This window comes from Gopherus evgoodei, chromosome 8 (assembly GCF_007399415.2).
Source record: "Gopherus evgoodei ecotype Sinaloan lineage chromosome 8, rGopEvg1_v1.p, whole genome shotgun sequence".
NCBI lineage: Eukaryota > Metazoa > Chordata > Testudines > Testudinidae > Gopherus > Gopherus evgoodei.
The window spans coordinates 84540774-84561620 of record NC_044329.1 but is presented as its reverse complement, the minus strand read 5'-3'; the positions used below and the strand labels follow the sequence as shown (position 1 = coordinate 84561620).

The 20847-nt window shown below is 41.5% G+C and overlaps 1 protein-coding gene across 8 annotated transcripts in view; it reads right to left on the bottom strand.

Moving 5' to 3' along the window:
* Window positions 1–10584: 10584 nt before the first annotated feature.
* TTLL7 (tubulin tyrosine ligase like 7) overlaps window positions 10585–20847 on the bottom strand; it is a 131155-nt gene continuing 120892 nt past the window's right edge. For all 8 annotated transcript variants that reach the window (XM_030572990.1, XM_030572991.1, XM_030572992.1 and 5 more), the window contains 2 exons: window positions 20085–20258; window positions 10585–16250 (listed from right to left, as the gene is read on the bottom strand). In XM_030572990.1, the coding sequence (XP_030428850.1) occupies window positions 16133–16250; window positions 20085–20258 (292 nt within the window). In that variant the 3' untranslated portion in view covers window positions 10585–16132. The remainder of the gene's footprint in view (window positions 16251–20084; window positions 20259–20847) is intronic.

Below are 20847 nucleotides of genomic sequence, written 5' to 3'. Positions count from 1 at the left end.
GTCCCCCCAAAAGCTTTCCCTGGGGACCCCAAGACCCAAATTCCTTGAGTCTTACAACAAAGGGGAATAAATCATTCCCCCCCCCTTCTCCTTTCTTCCTCCCAGATCTTTCCTGCCCTGGGTACATTAGGAGATCAAACTTCTTGAATCACAACACAGAGAAATCAGGTTTTGTTCTCCCCCATTCTCTCTCCTTCTCAGGCTTTCCCTCCCTAGGCTATCCTGGAGAGACAGTCAGATTCAAGCTCCGTGAATCTAAAACAAAGGGATTCCACCCTTCTCCCCTCCCTTCTCCTTCCCTGTTAAACACAGACTCAATTCCCTTGAGCCTCAACAAGGAGAAAAAATCAAACAGGTCTTAAAAAGAAAAACTTTTAATAAAAAACTCTCTGTAATTTAGATGGTAAAAGTTACAGGATCTTTCAGCTTATGAACACTAGAGAGAAGGCCTCCCCCCAGCAAAATACATTTTAAAATACTTCCAGCAAAACTACACATTTGAAAATACAGAAAACAATCAAAAGACTATAACTGCCTTTCCTACTTAATACTCACTATTCTGAATATATAAGAGACTGTAGCCAGGAGATTGGCAAGAAATCTGGTTGCACATCTAGTCCCTTTCAGGACCCAGAGAGAACAAAGCAGAACTCAAAAAACACAAAGGCTTCCCTCCACTGAGATTTGAAAGTGTCTTGTTTTCTGATTGGTCCTCTGGTCAGGTGTTTTTGGTTCCCCGTTTGTTAACCCTTTACAGGTAAAAGACAAATTAATCCTTCACTATCTGTTTATGACACCTGTCCCTTCACGTCTCCGCCTGCCACTCGCTTCATCCCCCCTCCCTCAATCGCTTGCTCTCTCCCACCCTGACTGAGCTGGGGCAGGGATTTGGGGTGCAGGAGTGGGATGAGGGCTCCGGCTGGGGCTGCAGGCTCTGGGGTGGGACTGGGGATGAGGGTTTTGTGGTGCAGGAGGGGGCTCAGTGCTGGGGCTGGGGTTGGGATGTGTTGGAAGGTGCAGGCTCCGGGAGGGAGTTTGGGTGTGGGTGGCACTGTGGGGTCCCCACAGTGCTTACCATGGCTCCCAGGAAGCACCTGCCAGATCCCTGTGGCCCCTAGGTGCATGGGCAGGCAGGGAGGCTCTGTATGCTGCGGTCATGCCTGCAGGCACTGCCGCCACAGCTCCCATTACTTGCGGTTCCCGGCCTATGGGAGCTGCAGAGCCGGCACTCGGGGCAGAAGCAGCGCATGGAGCCTCTCTGGCCACCTACGTGCCTAGAGGCCACAGTGACCTGGCGGCTGTTTCCGGGAGCCACACAGAGCCAGGGCCTTATCTGCCTTAGTCTCAGGCCCCCACTGTGCCCCCAACCAGACTTTTAGCAGTGATGATTGGAGCCACCAGGGTCTGTTTATGAACAGGTATTCTGGTCAAAAACTGGATGCCAGGCAACCCAAGCAGGGACATGGGCCTGCCCACTGCTCTGGGATCCAACCCAGGGATCCTATGAGTGAGTGATATGGCTCATATCACTCACCTATCACATATCACTCACATTTGCTGCTGCTATTTCTCTGAGTGTCTTCCCATGTTGCCCTTTTATCTTCACCCCCTAACTCAGCGTTCAAATTCTCAGGTCCTCTCTTCCCCAGTTTAAGCAAATGAACCAAAACAAATCTCTATTTATCCCTCCAGTTCCTTTGGCCGGAGAGGAGCACCTTTCCTTGCCCCTCTGCACCCACCCAAGACCTGACCTGGAGTGGGGAGGGATAGCTCAGTGGTTTGAGCACTAGCCTACTAAACCTAGCATTGTGAGCTCAATCCTTGAGGGGGCCATTTAGGGATCTGAGACACACAAAATAAACTCTCAGGGACAGTACTTGGTCCTGCTAGTGAAGGCAGGGGACTGGACTCCCTAACTTTCAAGGTTCCCTTCTAGTTCTACAAGATAAATAAATATATGGAAATATACTTATTTAAGGCCTTGCAGCTCCTTTTGTCTGCGTTTGCTGGGCTTTGATTGCCTATTTCCATGAGGCTTCTCTAGGCAGGCCTGGAGGATCCACCTTCACTGCTCCTTCCCTGGGGTAGAGTGTAGTAGGATGGCAGGGCCTCCTCTAGGGAGCTGCAAAGGTCAGGTGCACTCAATCACATACACATAATGGTACAGGATCAGGACCTTTGACAGAATTAGAAAAAGTCAAAACATTCACTGAGAAACAATTCAGGCGGAAGCCTCCTCAGTAGAGTGGGGGTAATATGAGCAAAGTGCCTGGACAGTGAGAGCTGAGAGTGGTCTAGAGCAGTGCTTCTCAAAGTCAGGCCACCACTTTTTCAGGGAAAGCCCCTGGTGGGTCAGGCTGGTTTGTTTACCTGCCGCATCCGCAGGTTTGGCTGATTGCGGCTCCCACTGGCCGTAGTTCGCCACTCCAGGCCAATGGGAGCTGCAGGAAGCCTGCGGGCCGAGGGATGTGCTGGCTGCCTTCCCGCAGCCCCCATTGGCCTGGAGCAGCAAACCATGGCCAGTGGGAGCAGCAATCGGCCAAACTTGCGGACACGGCAGGTAAACAAACCTGCCCAGCCCACCAGGGGCTTTCCCTGCACAAGCCGGGGACCAGCTTTAGGATGCACAGGTCTAGAGCAAGATGACTGGAAAGGGAAGAGAGATGAGCAAAAGCAGAATGATCACAATTAAGGCAAGATGAAGTGGTACAAGTACATTGATGTGAAGCTGTATTCACTTGTGAAATAAAGGTTGGCGTGACAGTCAAGAATATTTATTTTGATGGAAATGGGCTACTTAGCTGGCAGACAGTTGGGAGATCAGGCAAGGGGAAGTTTCTCTAATGCATATGAAAGATAATGGATGCATATGCGAGTCTGGCAGCAGATGGAGAGGAAAGATAAATGTAGATCTGGAGAGTATTGCAAAAATGGAAACAGGAGGCCTGTTGAGAAGAGGGGGGAAATATATCAGATTTGAGGAAAACATACAGGCTTCTTAGGCATGTGACCAGTGAAAGATGAAAGTTCAAGGATGTAGAGAAATGATGTGTTGGAGAATAACTTGCTCACCCGGAAATCGGCCCTAGACTTGGGAATACATTGAGCTGGAGACAGTGTGAACAGAGCAAGGCTCTGAGGAGAGAGATACAGAGGACAGTGGTGGTACTGTCATCAATATCACAGCCCATGGAGCCCAGTGGAAGCTCTTGATGTTTCTGCAACCAGTGCTACACAGTCTTTGAAAGAATGCAGGATGTGCCATCCCTGTGCCAGGCCAGTGCAAATTGGGGGAAGGTAAATGTTTTGGTCTTTTGTGGGGAAGTCCTAGGGCTGGCACTAGAAACCACCAGTCCATGTGTTGCGATTGTACCCAGAGGGGGAGCCTACATGTGCCCTTTCCCGCTCCTTGTGCGGTCTCATAGGACTAGACAGGAGCTGGCTCTGTAGCTTTCATGCTTCTGATCTCTCTCAGAGCTTGGCATACAACCAAAGCTAGAGAAGCAATATTAGCATTTTCACTGCTACCAGCTTATTGCACATAAAATGTGTTTTGTTTCAGCCCTTGACCCTTTTAAAGTCATCTTATCCTAATATTAGCAACTGCTCAGCCCCAGCAATATTACAGCCCAATAGAGCCTGACTAAACTTGATTCAAGACATATGGCTTTTTCCAGAATCCATCATGACAGCTTTCATCACAACCTGCCAGCTTAATATTGAAGCCTTAAACCCATTCGCACCTGCTCCTGAAACCAGACTTTTCAGCAGCTTAACTACCTATAGCTTTCACAGACTCATAAAGCTTTTCAGAAAGTGATACCACAACAGGGGGTTGTTCATTTATTTTAGTAGGAGGGGCAAGAGCCCCCCAGGATTAAGGAGTGCTGAATAGTTCTTTGTTTAAGGCTTCCTCTATACCTCCTCTGCACCAAGCTGATCCATGGAGTTTTGGCTGGTCAGATGGTGCCGGCTATTTTTTTTCTCCTCTTCCCACATACTAAATTGCATTAAAAGACGCTAAAAATAGATTAGATACTTTCCTAATATTAATTTTCCATTAAGTGACAGCTGTAGGTGGCACAAGCACGGTACTCAACTATCAGTTGGAAGCTAGGCAACCTGCATGATCGTCAACGAGAGGGGAAGCGTTCACGAGCAAATCTCCGTTAAGCGGTGGGCCACACTCTGAAAAGCTTTTGGAGACCCCCTTTCTGACTGTGCCCTCTGACTTGGCCTCCATGGTTTGAGATGGGCACACCCCTAGATCCTTTCATTTTGTTTTGCTGGAGACACTGAGGCCAATAATTTAACATCCCAATGGGTGATAATTTTTCTGAGGTAGCTCTCAGTTTTATAACCACCATGATCACCATAGAACTAACTGGCTCCATTTATGCAGTTAAGTCTGTAGGTTATGTACTGCAAGCACAGTGCTTTGTGACCTGGACTAGTTGCCTTAGGGTTCTAAGGTAAAGTTTAGAACGATGTGACCTGTAATCAGTAAGTGGCCTGGGACCTGCCTACTGCCGACCGTCTATAACCTTATGCATTACCGCACAGTTGTGATCAGTGTAATTGTCATGTTTTACAATATCTAGGCACAAGAGAGCAGGTTAATGAACAACACTGTCAGATCTCAAATATCTGAATGTTCCACATTGTCCATTTAAGCCCAATCTTCAGCAATCTTTTAAGAGATTTGTTTGTGCCTCATTTACCTTTAATCAATAAAAAGGATGGCAAAATGAAAAAACAAGTCTGAAGGAAGGGTTGACAAGACAGATAGAAACCATATTTCTATTCATAGTGGCCACTAAGGAGTTATTACTGTTTGCCATATAAAAATGCATTACGAGCATGTGTAGCAAGATTCCTTACAAAAAGCAGCAGTTGTACAGTAGCCAGTTTTCAAAATTAAAATGTCACTCACGTAAAATCCTGCTCACATACAGGAATAAAACTGTGGACTGAAGTTAATAGGAGTATAGCTGCATGAAGACAGCAGGACTAGGCCCAGTCAATGCCTGGACTATATTAAAAACAAGTGCTTCATCAATTAATAAACAAAGAAATCAAAGTTGCTTTTTGAATGACACACACACACAAAGTAGCAAATAGTTTTGTTTTGTTCCTTTAAAGAAGGAAAACCACAGTGGCAAAACTTAAAAATTGCCAAATTTATTGTTGTTTAAATGACCATAGTAAAAGTATTGTACTTCCAGCTGAGATTTTGTGTGCTAACTTGCAATCCAACTAAGGTATAATCTCGTATGTAACAGAAATGCTGACACAACTTTAGCTGTCTTAGCACTACTGGGTGTTGCTATAATGCTTGATCCAAAAAAAAAAAAAAAAAGATATACAACTGTCCTTTTAGAATTTTAGAACAGGTTATATTACGGCCAACTAAAACAAAAATGTATACAGATTTTATTTACTTGACTTGACTTTAATAGCTGGTAAAGTCATCCCTGTAGTGCTGTTGAAGTCAGTGCAGAAGACAACAATTACTGTGAAATATATCCCATCATTCTGAAAGCTTAATTGGGAACTAAGCTTTTTCCACTGCTAAAACAATGTGAGTGTTTGTAAAGCAAAAATAGCCATTTGATTACATACTGCAGCCTTCTTATGTTAGACAGTTTTTTTTATTATTATACATATTTGAGTAACTGAAATAAGCTTCATACATACAGGACCATGACAAAACTATGTAAATTGCATATTATGGTGACATTTCAAGCATTTTCTTTGTAACAACGTTCGCATTCAAAGACAGATAGGAAAGCACATGAAGACAGTTTGAATCATGTTAGCAAATTCATTATTATTAACCTTATCCTCAGACCCCAAATGTGTATCAATTCAGTTAACATTTGGAGGTTACAGCATATACAATATTTACTGTTTGCATGCGTTGACCAGGCTGAAAAAGGAGGTCTGAAAATATTTGCACTTCCAAAAGAACTTTCAGTGGCATCTTTGCCTTCCTGTGTCATGCTAGACAGCCACAGTACTCTGAAAGTTGTAATAACTTGAGCAAATAAGATGTCAGTAGCTTGTAAGCTAGTAAGTATAAAGAATATTAGTTCTTACATTGTTTTTCAGAAATACATGGGGCTGGCCCTAGCTTCTATGGAGCAAAGAAAAGACACCTGATGCATGGCCAGACTCCAGTGACCCTCAGAAGCATATCTGTGGAGTGAAGGGAATAGCTGCTTCTCATTAGCAGTCTTGGGGCACTGATGTTAACAGGGAGGAGGAGATAGGGAGTCAACAGCTGCCAACAGATTTGAGTCAGTGTGTTTGACTTTACAGGGTTCTGCTTTCAAGATGAAAGGAGGATATGGGGATGACAACAGCAAGACACTAGGGTGTGCTGGAAGGGCTGCTGACCACGTGGGTTTCTATGCTACTCCACACTTGGCACATGTCCGGTGCAGGCTTTGGTTCATGTTAAATGTTACCCAAATACATGGTTTTGATGATAACACTGCTGCTGACCTTACGACTAATGAAACAAATCAACAAAAAAAGACCAGGAGGATGTGCAAATAGGCTTAGAATAGCATCATTGGTACAAAACAATTGTTACAAATATCAGATCATCTTAGTCTTTAGATCTACTCCCAAAATGGCCTATGTTTTCTGAGGTGTCTTTGGTTGTGTACTGCATTTAAAACAGCAGCAACTGGTAACAATCTGGCTGACCTTAAACCATGGGATGGTTGTCCCACTTCCCTATATTCTGTTGTTTCAGTCAGGCTGGAGGTATTCTGACAGTCTGAGGGAGGAAAGTAGAAAGCAAGAAGCCCAACCCTACATTAGTGTGGGGCAAGAGCTTACTCCAGTTCCCAGGGAAAGCCCTGCATGAGGAAGTACCCATCCTGCTCTGGAGCATGCCAGTCTGAAGCTGCCTGACGAAGGGAAGGAAGAATCAGAGCTGACTGAGAGGGCAGTTGGGGGTGGAAGAAAATCACACTCCCCTGCCCATTACTAGGTGGGCTTAGTTTTATTGGTTTTATTCCCCTCCTTGTTTGCATTATGTAGGGAATTAGGGCTTTAAGAAATAGTGTCTTCCATGCCCTACTGAGGGACTTTCACCCTGGACCATACATGTTCCCAGAACAAGAATAGACCTAAGTGAAAGTGCTATACACAGATCCAAGAAGATGCACCTGGCACACCAGACAGCTCTTGTCCACTTAGGACCTGATCTTGGGAGCATCCTCAATTTTCATTGAAGTCAGTACCTCACAGCAGCATCACTGTGCTTACTAACATTACATCAGTGCATAAGCTGCTCTAACACAAATCTGCAGCTGTGAGTTGTACAAAACCATGCTCAGCAACAGACTCCACATCTAGCAGTCCCCATGATCCTGTGTTGTTTCTTCTACAACAACGCTCAGCTGTTTGACTAATGCACTGGAAAGGAGAAGGCAGGTGTGTGTCACTTAATTACAGGCCTCTACTTCATAATAGTGGCTGTTAGTCTAGGTCTTGGCTGGGGTAAGTTCTCTGGGTGACTCAGGGTACGTCTACACTACAGGATAAATTTGAATTAGCTTAAACCAATTTTATAAAACAGATATTATAAAGTCGATTGTGCGTGTCCACACTAGGCACATTAATTCAGTGGTGTGCGTCCGTGGTCCGAGGCTAGTGTCGATTTCTGGAGCGGTGCACTGTGGGTAGCTACTGTAAAAGAATGAGGCCAATAATGTCGATTTGCGTCCACACTAACCCTAAATCGATATAGTAATATCGATTTTAGCATTACTCCTCTCGTTTTGTAGGAGTACAGAAATCGATTTAAAGAGCACTTTAAATAGATATAAAGAGCAATGTAGTGTGGACGGGTGCAGCGTTAAATCGATTTAACGCTGTTAAAATCGGTTTAACAGCGTAGTGTGGACCAGGCCTAAGACTGCTATGCAGCCATTTGAGCCACTGTAAAATACTAAATAATTGTTCTAGGATCTGTCAGAGCCAATTTCATTCAAAGGTATGTCCCCTTTTTTGTTCCATACAGCTGTAAACATATTCAAAATAATCAGGGGTGTTTAAGGAGCTATGCAAACTAGTTTCACTGTTATTTATCATTTGTACTGTGAGAACCACTTACAGACCTCAAACAGGGTGAGGCCCTATTGTGTAACTTAACAAAAATAGAAAGTGACAGTCCTTTCCAACGAGCTTACAGTCTAAAAGGTGTAGTTGACTTTTGCTCAGTGCAAGAGAGCCTATGAGAGTCTGGAATAGTGTGAGTATGGGCTGCTTCCAGGAATCCATAGAATCATAGAAATATATGGCTGGAAGGGACCTCAAGTGGTCATCGAGTGTAGCTCTCTATGCTGAGGGAGAACCAAGTAAACATAAACTGACAGATGTTTGCCCAGCCTGTTCTTAAAAACCTCCAGTGATGGGGATTCCATAACCTCACTGGGAAGCCTATTCCAGAGCTTAACTACATTTACAGTTAGAAAGTGTTTCCTAATATCTAACCTAAATCTCCCATGCTGCAGATTACTTCTTTATTTATTACTTCTTTCACTGGACATGGAGAATAATTGATCACCATCCTCTTTATAGCATCCCTTAACACAACTGAAGACTTATCAGGTCCCCCCTCAATCTTCTTTTCTCAAAACTAAACATACCACAGAATATTACCCTTTTTTGCACCTGCATCACATTGTTGACTCATATTCAATTTGTGATCCACTGTAAGCCCCAGATCCTTTTCAGCTGTACTACCACCTGGCCAGTTATTCCCTATTTTGTAGCTGTGCATTTGATTTTTCTTTCTCTAAGTGAAGAGCTCTGCCCTTGTCTTTACTGAATTTCATCTTGTTGATTTCAGAACAATTCTCTAATTTGGCAAGGTTGTTTTGAATTCTAATCCTGTCTTCCAGAGTGCTAGCACCCCTTCCCAGCTTGGTGCCATCTGCAAATTTTATAAGCACACTTTATGATCCATTATCCAAATAATTAATCAGAATATTGTCTAGTATCCACAGTGCTTGTACCCATGTAACAAGATCCAAACAGGACCCTGACACCATTCTCAGTATGTCCTATCAGAAAATTTTAATAAATATAAATACAAACATTAGCAGCATTGACTAAAACATTTCTAGGTTTCTCTTCAACACAATGTCTTTTTTTCAGAAAGTAGGAACAGTGGAGAAAAAAAAATCCTCACAATTAGACCCTGCTCTTGCTCCCACTGGCATAAGTGGCAAAATTACCACTGAATTTAATACGCTACCTCCGTGGAGGTGCTGAGTACTTGTAACTTCCAGTGGCATCAATTAGCGTTGTAGGAACTCGGCACCTTTTAGGATTTGACTACAGGAGAAAAGGATCAGACTCTTTACCTCTGAGGGAACATCCTCCTTTAACTGCCCCTTTCCCTTGAACTATTGAAATTCATGCCTAAGATGAGGATTAGCATAAACTCATGCTCCATTAAGTCCCACTAAAAGCACTATTTGAGGGCTTATAGGAACTTAAATGGTGCAGACTTTGTATTGGCCTTCTGCCTGGGGTAACCACCTGTAAAGCAAAGAATTAGATGAAGAACAATAATTAATGCAGGAAAACTTTCTTACAGAAAAATGCAATAAAAATAGTAGCAAGTCAGAAGAGTGAAAAATATTCAAGTTAACAGAACTCTTAAAAATTAACTTTATCTGAAAATGGGAATAAATCCAAGAGCTCCAAGTTAGCTCTTTTTCAATATTTCATACAATATATCTAAGGCCATGTCTACACTTACAGTTTTGCAGCGCTGGTAGTTACAGCTGTGTTCGTACAGCTGTGTAGGGCCAGCGCTGCAGTGTGGCCACACTGACAGCTACCAGCGCTGCAGTGTGGCCACATTTGCAGCACTTGCAGCGCTGTTGGGAGTGGTGCATTGTGGGCAGCTATCCCAGCATTCAAGTGGCTGCAGCGTGCTTTTCAAAAGAGGGGGGTGGGGTGGAATGTGACAGGGAGCGTGGAGGAGACAGACAGAGTGGATTTTTGGAGTTGACACTGTTCTCAGCTCCCTGCCTTGCAAGTTCTAAGGACTGGAAGGCACACAGTGCCTACCTTCAATCATTTTAAAAGTTCTAACTCCCTTCCCCCACTCCTCTCTCATTCACTAAATGCAAATGATGTACTTCTAAATACTCGTCAGACCAGATAAGCAACTGCTCATCACGGACTTCCCCCTCCCCCTCTGCCGTGTGAGAGTGCTGTTTCTCTCTTCAAGCAAACAGCTGTGAACATTCCAAAGTAATTCCCCTGCCTGCCTCCGCTCGCTCAGCAAACAGGAGCTGTGTTTGTTTTTTAAATAAGCAGTTTGGCTGAACTCCAAGCTCTCCCTTTCTTCCGGTTTGTTGTGGACAGGAATTCTGGGATACCTCCTTATACCCCAGAGGTCAATAAAAGCGCTGGTGGGCGTCCACACTTGCTGACCAGCGCTGGATCACCAGCGCTGGAATCCCTACACCCGAGGCTCGACCGGGTGTACAGCCAGTGCTGCAACCAGGGAGTTGCAGCGCTGGCCGTGCTTTGCAAGTGTGGCCACATCCTAAGTTGCAGCGCTGTAACCCCCTCACCAGCGCTGCAACTCTCTAGTGTAGCCATGGCCTAAATTAGTTGTTATGTAACTCCAATACAGTTCAGTCTTTACATGTAGAAGATATGGAAAGAGAGATAACATGTAAACCCAATCTTTACCTTATTATTCAAAAACAAAAACTCCTAGAAGTTCTTGTCCTAAGAAATCATTCAGTCTGACTTACACATCAGATTTTAGCCGTACATCTTCCTACACAGAAAAGTAACTTCCATAGCATAGACTGATTTTTCTATCATGAAGAGAAGAAATTCATTTCCAAACAGCACTTTACCCTGAAGACCAAAGTCCACCAAGTGGGTATGATCATCAGGTTCTTTTCTTACATTACCTAGGAAAAGTAATGCTTCAAAATACAGTGTCTTCTATACTGTTCTGCCTTTGTATTTGGACTCCTGAGCTTGTGACCAAGAATTGCAGAAGCAGTTTTATATTGCACTTTCTTTAGGAAGGAAAATTACTGGGCCTAGTGCTTTATTTAGAACACTCAAACTATTAACATATTGGCACCAGTAGCTTTTCCATTAAGGAAAACAGCACCTGTTTTGCTCACTCCTGGAAGCCAATTCTACAATCCATACAGACAAAACACCTACAGACATCAATGGAAATTTTCTCCCAGTAAAGGTTGTAAGAGCAAGTATCATCGGGCTAAATGTTCACACGGTAAGAAGTGCTTGTCATCACAAATAAAGTGTGAAATCTTCTTAAGTTTTTGTAATTGGTATTTCTCAGTGTGGTCCTAGAGGTGTCAATCCCGCCTTAAAATATAGTCATTTTTACACTAGCACACAATATGAGAGACAGCAAACCAGTTTCTAAATTGGTTTCAATATTTGGAAGCTACTCAGAGGAACAATTCTCCAAATATGCCAGAGAGCACATGTAACTGTGATAGTCTAGAATGGGAGCCAAACACATGTGCAGAGTCAGCCCCCAGGTATCTGACAGCTACAAGCCTCCAGATCCCTGAGGATTGTGTCTGCTTTCTGGTAAACTAAGGGTCTGAGGGAGGAGGAACAGGAGAGAAAGAGAATAAGCAGACAGTTTCAGACTTTTTAAACATCTGCTCTTCTATCAGTCCAAAAATCCACATAATGGGCTAGGTTTTGGCGGGGTGGGAGGAGACTATGGTTATGAGTTATGTTTTCCAATGGGTGGCACGGCACTGGGTCGCTGAGCATCTGTGCAAATCCTACATTTTCTGCCCCACACACTGTGCTGGGATGTAGCATCAGTAGTTGCAATAATATTTTTTCACAGTGTAAGCTACAGACCTGTACAAAAGCACAGACACAGCCGTGTAAAGTACCCTGACTGAAGAAGTGAGGAAACACCGTCCTGAAGCCTGGATGCTTCTCTGAACCTAGACGGATCCATCAGATTCACACAGTCATCCCTAACCATGGTGCTGGTCAGTAGGTGTGCTACTTTGCTTCTGGTATCATGAGGGTGCAGCTAGCAGGTTTGTTCCGCACTCCAGCTTTAATTCCTCCCTCTCTCCCTTTTCCTCTTCTCTCATGTCCCTCTCTCACATACTGCACTTCCTGCCCCTGGATTCATCTACTCCCAATGATGCCCACACTTCTTTCCCATTCCCAATTCCTAGGATGCAGGGCCTGAAGTTGCCTCTGCTCCTGAAGGCAAGGTGTGTATGTGATGAGAAGTTCTCTCTTTCTACACTCCCTTCCGAACAGAGAGACAGCAGTGGCAAGATAAGATGACGAGTGGCTGGAACAGAATACTACAGTCCCAGCTGTCAGGGGACAAAGCAAAAAAAATCAGGACTGTTGGGAAATGCACTTTAATAATGATTTAATGATAATCAAAAGTCTCTTTTAAAATGTGTTCTTTTGTCTAAATATCAGCAGTTTTTCAAGATTGTAAAGTTACTAAAGCAAAAGGCTTAGTCTGTCCCTCAACAAGGGACTAATATTGTTTTAGCAGGGTGGTTGTCTCCAGGACTTTCAAAATATGAAATCTGCAGTTTATTTGTGGTGACTAGCGTATCTTATCCTAAGAACCCTCTTACACAGTGGGCTGAGAAAAATGAGCACTTTTACTTAGAAGGAAAATGTGGGCTGTTGCTGTTCATTATCTGCTTAGAGTTTCAATGCTGGTTAGAATAGATCCAGGCTAATGCAGTTTTCCCTGCCTCCAATGATTCCCTTCCTAAGCCTCCCTAAGGACTATAGTGGAGGTCTACCCCACAGGCTTGGAAATATTGTATTAATCTAAAATATATAGCATTCATGTGCTAAAGCTACGCAAAATCTTATTTTTATATAATAATTTGGCATTTTCTTTGTGATAACTTATTATAAGTTATATACAACTAGTCTTATTTTAGTCATTCGTTGTACATGTATGGCCTATCTCTAGTGCAATTAAAACCATGTCGCCCCCTCTTTTGGTTAAAACATGTCTAAGACTCTAATACAATTTGGAAATATAGTTGTGGTCCTGCTCACAGGTTGGGATGGCCTTTTAAGAGGGATAGGCTTAGCTCCACCTATGATTAATTAGCCGCCTATCAGGGGATGGGTTTGAGGTCAGGAATCAGGTGATAGCCTGCAGATTACCTCCTCCTCAGATAAACGATCAGAAAGCAGCTCAGTTACAGAGAGATCTGCAAGAGGCCCTGGGTGAAGGGAAAGGACTTTGAATGAGCTAAGCAGCACGATGTGGTTTACTGGTTTGATTTAAGTTAGACGGTCCTGGTTTTGACTTGTAACCCTACCCTTGAAGAAAGGAACTGAAATTTTGCTGCTGTTGGGACCTTTATTTGATACACTGAAATAAATTTGTTAGTCTCGAACGTGGCACAGGTACTTCTGTTCTTTTTGCGGATACCGACTAACACGGCTGCTACTCTGAAACCTGTTATCTGATACACTGGCTGGTGAGTTGGTTTATACTATCCTATAGAACCTGATTGTAACTGTCCCCTGACACAGTCCCCTTTAACTATACAGTAGACAGCCCATACACGTGGAAGAGATTAAAAGCATTTAGGATTATTATATTGAAATATTGATTTAATAACTATTAAAACCACTCCAGCATGGCTCATCAGAAATAAGAACACCATGAAACAACATCTGCTAGAAACTAAAACCATTTTTGAAAACTTAAACCAATCACTTGATACTTTTGTGTACACATATCCTTGATCTCCCTAGTTCTACCTAGTTTGCGTATCTGTACTTAATGCCCTACTTTTAAAAATTCTACTGCTGGCAGAATTAGCCCAGTCTCCTTGCTCAGCACCTTTGGACACTGATCAAAATCTTCCCCATGGCCAAAAGCAGAATACTGTGGAGACCACTGTACATTAGCACTCCCTGGAGGGACAGATTTACAGATTTTGTTAGGTTTTATAGGTAATCACATGTAATTTGCATTATCAGCTGCCATCACTGTATAGCCCACAGCGATACGTCAAGTGGACTGATGGTAGCATGCTGGGTGAGTAAACCAGCATTAACATGGAAGAGGAAGAAATTCTAGCAGACTGCCTGAATCTGATCAGCCTCGGAGTTAAATTTTAAAAGCATAGTACATTTTAAAAACGTATCTAGAGAACAGTCATGCTATTATGAATGGTCATCCTACAGGTATGGAACTTGGACAGGCAAAAGCATAGGTGTCAAAATTCCCTATTTGGTAGGCTCTGGCCAAGGTTTCAAAAATCCATCCCAGAGAAATATTAATGTCCCCAGTCGGTGAGTAGGAAAAGGCATGTAATGCTCTGGCAGAAGGGCCCTTAGGCTACCACCCTATTTATTGCATTGTTTCTGGAAAACAACTACAAGAGAAATTTGTAAAACCACTTTCACCAGTGAGTGAACCGGAATTTGACACCAAACAGGAACAAGGCAGTTAATTGGTTACAAACTGGATTAATTTTTTTAAATTACTTCTTAGGATGTACATGTACAGCAGTGGTCCCCAAACTTTTGTGGATCGTGCCCCCTTCTCTCTGTCTGCACCCCCCTGGAACCATGGCCAGGAGCAGAGCCACAGCTAAGGGAGGGGGACACTGACAGGGGTATGGGGCCGAGGATGCGTGGGGGATGGGTCTGGGCCTGAAGATGCAGCCAGGGGCCAAGGTCGGGGCAGGACTGGGAGCGGGGCAATAGCCAGGCCACAGTGGGGGCTCGAAGCCAAGCCCGCAACCAGATGCGGAGCCGTGCCAAGGCTGTAGACAGGAACTGGAGCTGTGGCTGGAGCACAGTTGTGCACGGGGCTCAGTGATCCTCCCTCTCGACCCCCTGTGGGAGCTGGCCCAGCCTGCCACACACCCCTCTGAACGTTCCTTGGTGCCCCACCCTCGGGAAGCAAGCCCCACAGTTTGGGGACCTCTGATGTACAGGGATTAATGGGACAAACGTGGATATTGAGAGACTCTTAAAATTATGTTTCTAGATCACACTTCAGATCACCTCTGCCTTCAGGATCTGGCACATGGCGATATCAAACTCTTATTGTGTCACTCAGCCAGGTCTGCAAAGCTGAATTTGAGTAACAGAAATCTAATTAACTGTATCTTCAACCATTTTCTTAGGATTTCAGCAAGTCTAGAAAATACTGTCCATTAGAGTATACATTCTACAATATATAATGCACCCTACAGTGAAAACCAAACCAAACAGTACTATTTTAAAATTTAAAGAGGATACTGTGGCACTGCAGTAATTCTGAAAAATGTCTGCTTCATCACTTGTGCAGCAGAACAGAAGAAAATATGCATAGCTTTTTTATGAGCTGTAGGTTACTACTTGATCCCAAATGAAACTGAAAGGCACAAGACACAAGAAGGTTGAAGGAAGATCTGACAGTAACCGTTACCTTCTGTTTTATTACAAGGATCCAACTAGAAGCTATTTGCCAGAACTGGTATATTTGAATATTTACCCTCTGGATTGTCTTCATTTAGACTAAAAGATACTTTATGTCCTTACTGAAAAACAACATTATTACACATACTTTGTAATTTCATAGGAGAAATACAAATATGTCTGTATATTAGATCTTGCTTATAATATTTTAAAATGTGCTATAGAAATGATCAGACTACTTATATTTAATTACTATTACTGTTCTACAACAGGCTTTTTATCATCTAGGAAAGAATAAACAGCATGATTTACAATAAATATATTTCAAGTTAAAAGATATTGTACCTGAATTTAACACTGTAATAGGATCTCCAAGATTAATTCCATTTTATATATTGCAGCAAAAACAACATTTCTAGTAGGAGGGAATTACTTATAAACCTAGCAAGATCTAGACATTCACATATTTGTGTAAACAACTTAACAAGGTTTATTACATTTCCAGAAAGTCTATGCTTTTACAGTAGGATTTTAGCTAAAATTTTATTTTATGTACTGTGACAAATATATAACAGGGCTTATATTCAGCTCCCTCACAGATTTAAAGTGGAAAAACAGAATGCCACTATTTATCAAGCATGGCACCCTTCCCTTTGTTTCACAAGTGGCTATACCTGCGTGTAAACAAAATGTTAGAGTGAGGCATTCCGGATGAAGTGCAGATAAAGTTGAAGGATGTTTTCATGATGAGCTGTGAAGGTCCTGGTAGCAAATACCTAAAAATGATTTTAAAAAAGTAGAATTTAACTGAAAAGGTTACATTCAAAGGCAAAAGGAGTTAGTCATTCATGTGCCTCACATAATCTTGGTATGTCAGACTTCATGTACATTCACACACGGAGTACCGTGTTGCAGGTCTTTGCCTCAGACAACAAAGGAAATGGTTTAATAAATAAATATTTATTTATTTATTATTACAACCTATAGACAGCCAGAGCAAAACTGCAGCCTACACTGGGTCATATATTTTGCCACTGATTTCTTAATGGTAAAGATGTTAAATGCTTGCAATAGCCTGCCCTTTGGATGAAGGGGAGGAAGAAGACTAGTCACTTATCCAAAGCTATTTCTAACCTGTCACCCAAGGATCTCAATTGGAATAGTATTATTTTTCCCAGATTAAAAATGGGTTAAAAACTGAGACCTAAAGAGATGAACTGACCTGTAAAAAGTGAAACAGTAATTCAGTGGCAAAGACAGGCAAAAAAATACATGGAGTTTTGAATCCCAGTTTTCTGCTCTAATCATTTGTCTATCCCTAGCTGTTTTAAATAGTGGCAGGCCATCACCACTATCCAAGTAATGCAAACACCCCAGATTTCTTTAATCTTCTAATTCATCATTAATCAGTGACTCAGTTTTTTTTTTAAATCAGATTAGCTAAGGATTTATTTCAGACAACATTACAAACATTCATTCATCAGTTGCTTAATATTCATTTTTAAATCTGTTTCTTATTACCAGTCCTTATAATTAATTGGAGGACTCATTAGATAAGCACAAAAAAACTATACAAAACATCCACATTAAATCAAAATTTCATGAGTGATGTGCAATGCCCAAACAGATTACATACACCACAGATTATATAATGTATGTTTAAAAAATGTAGCATCATTCTAGGGAATCACATTGATTAATGATGAGCAAGTGCATTGAAAGAGTTCTGAGGATTAATCCTACTAATCACAAGGAAAGAGGCAATGTCGTGACTGTTTATAGGAAACATCTGCTTTGTGAGAAACTGTAAATGTTTGGTTTGTTTAAGCCCTGAGGAAGGCCATTATTGCCAAAGGCTAATCAATTTGCTATAAACAAAGGGTCTGATCTTAGGAGAGGCTAAGCACCTTTTGTACGGAGGTGCTCAGTATCTCATAGGATTTGGGAGCAAGAACATCTGAGCAGTTCTGATGAAGTACGAGATGTGACATCTATGCTTGTCTGGAAAAGTTTAAGGATCTAACCAGCAGGGGCAAAGGGGACTGACCACATGCCTTCAAGTTTCTTTTAGAAGTGAATTTTGTTAGAATTCAAAAGGCCAGAGGCTTTTTTTAAAAAAAGCTTGTGTTATGAGATTTGAGTATCCTGACTGGAAAAGAAGTCTGGCTGTGTTCTCACAGCATTTTTACTTTTATTTTGAAGGTTTGTGAAGAAAACATCATTGATCATTTACCTTGGTATTCCCAATAGTGTCTGATAACAGAGCTCTGGGACCACTGAACTGTACAGTGAAAATTATTTCTGAAATATGTTTAACAATTTTTGAGCTTGTCCTATGCAATAAAGTTAAAATAATGACTGGTTTTCCATCAGGAACAGTATCACTGGGAATCAGACATACAGTAATGTGTAAAGCGCCAAATATGTATAAATAGCCAATTGCAACTGGAGATGTATCTGACAAAGCTGCCAAAAAAGTGCACATAAATGTAGCCTGAAAATAGTTTCCCTCTCAAGAAAGCCCAACAGAGCTATACAAATGAAACTTTACAAAGTTATGAGAAAAAAAAAAAGGAAGCTGTAAATCACTCTCTGCCCATATGCTGCAGTTTACCGGGTCTTACTCATACTATATCACAGTAACAGTCAACAAAATTATTATTAGCAGTGAAAATCCTTTAATATAATTTCTTTGATAGCTTAAAAATACAAACCCAGGTGCAACGTGAAATTGTGTAGTGGTTACTCGTAAGGGAAATAATGTCACTGTTACCTTGTACATATTAGGACTGGCTGGACAAATAAAAGCAAACCCAGCTGATATAAAAGGGTTTCTTTCCCATAAAGAAAATAGGAAGCCCCTTCTTTAGGCAGAACATATTGGTTAGTGTAGCCATAATATAAATGTAATGTTTTTTGAGATAAATGCAGACTGGTTGTAGCTTTTAATGAAAGTTATCCTGACAGCTATGCTGCTACAGATACAAAATAGTAACTTTTACTTTTATAACTGCTATGCACTTATCTAAAACAGAGGGCCAGATTCTGCTTATATTTGAAACCCATGATTACACTTCCACTGGGACTTCAGCAGAGTCACAGAAAATGGCCAAAGCAGGCCTGGTAGGCTAGGCAATACACTAGAGTGATTTGATTGGTCTGAACAGTTATGGCTGATTTTTGATTGAAAAAAATGACCTCCCGTATTAATATTGGCAGTAAGAATTACTTTGTTTCATCTTTTTTGATTTTACCACTCTACTATTATAAGCTCATTTATATATGAATATTGCATATGGTTCATTTTGTGGCTAAATTACCTCTACTTTTGCTGTGAACAATCAACTTCTGTTTCCAGCTGGTATTAAATTATGTTAGAGCCCCTGAAACATTCACATGACAATAGCAGAAAGTTTAATATATTAAATAACTAGTTAAAGACATATTGCTTATGCAATTAAGTCATACAGTAGGTTTAACTGATAATATATATTGAGTTTATTTTCTACAGGACATTCTATATGTAGTAGCTATTTTAATAAACACTGCCCTTGCAGAGAACTGCATGACTTTTAAAATGAACAAACCATTTGTAGATTTATGTACTGAATGATCCAAATTACTAGGGTAAGAGAAGCATTCAGAACATAAATCTTTAATTCTGCATTTCAGAACCATTACATCACAGATCACTGGCTCCTTACTTCTAGTGATGTTTCAGTAAGAGTCAGCATGCTGATGATATTATAATTCTGCTGAAGAACTGACCCTGCCCATGGAGAGTCAGGTAAGTGCCAAAATATATTTTTTACTATATTATGCTGTTTTGCAAGGTTTTAACAAAATGTTTATACCCTTTGGGAAATATAAGAAGAAAAACTTTTATGTCTGCAGTTTTTAGAAGTCAACTTTGCAAAACTGTGCAACATAGTAAGTCAGATGGCACTTACCTGACCATGGCCTGGAGCTATGCTCCTGTGGGATTCCACTGTGGTTGCGAAGCAGCAGAGTAATACATGTTAGGGCACTCCTGGGAATGCAAACCAGGAATCAATTACTCTGAGGAATCTGAGAAAAGGAAGAAAGGCAAGTTTCAATTCAGTTAAGAACAGAATGCCTTTCTTACTCTGGCTATTGGGGCATTAAGCAAACAAAACTTTTAATAAGTTAGTTTCAAATAAAATGAGTATGGTAAATCTCCTCTTAACCCAGCAAGGATAATTCCTGTTGCATTCACTACCACACTATAGAAATCATAATGACAGGAAGTAGGGCTGGAAGGAAATGCTCATCCTTTATGTTGCAGACAGTGAACTAGTTCTTGTTGCTTTTTCCTAGGCCTAGAGCAGTGGTCCTCTACCTGTTTACCACTGTGAGCTGCATATGCAGTTCTCTGTGTGTTATATGGGCCACATCCACACAATATATATATACACACTTGTATGGCCCTGAGGAGGTCACATGGGCCGTAGCTGTATGTAGGTTGGGCCACAAGCAGCCCACGGGCCACAGGTTGAGACCACTAACCTAGAGGGAAGTATACGCATATAATTTAAAATCTGGTCATATATTCCAACATGTCTCATAATTAGAAATATGAAAGTATATACCTTGTATCATCCCAGTCAGGGCTAATTCCAGTAAGAGATCCTCTTGAATCTGCTGAATATTTGTAAGCCACCAGCAGGCAGTGTTTACAAAGCTGTACTATTCGTTGACAACACTGGAGTTGTTCAGGAGTCACCAGCTCTGTCCTTTTACTGAATATGGTCTCCCAAGAACTTCTGTTGGCATGGAAACAGACATGACCTCATGTTTTGTGTTACAAATGGCAATCTAAAGGCTTTACTACTGCACATCAGATTTAGCAGTGGAGGAGTAAGAGAAATAAAGTGTGACCTTGCCTGTTTACAGGAAAGGCCTATGCTATTTAACCCATATACAGACAGATGGTGGGAATATAAAATACAAATTAAGAAGTTAATCTTCATATTGCAAAATGATCACAACCCATTTTTCATTCAGTATGTCCCCTGAAGCATTTATGGGACCATTGTTTAGGTTTAGCATATAAAGATTTACTGCCATGTAATTTTCAATGGTGTTCTACATCATGAGACACACAAAACACTGATTTATTTTTAACAAGCTACTATCTGAATAGTCTGTGATGCCAAAGTAATTATATAGCATGCTAATACTTTCATTAATTAGTCATATTCAGGAATCCATGATATTAAGCATGAAGAGAATAACAAATGATACATATGACAGTCGAATATAAATGTTCAAAATACTGTGCTCTGTTTCACATTTCCAAAAAATAGATAAATGGAAGCATTTCATATTTCATTTCTCTACCAGAACTATTTA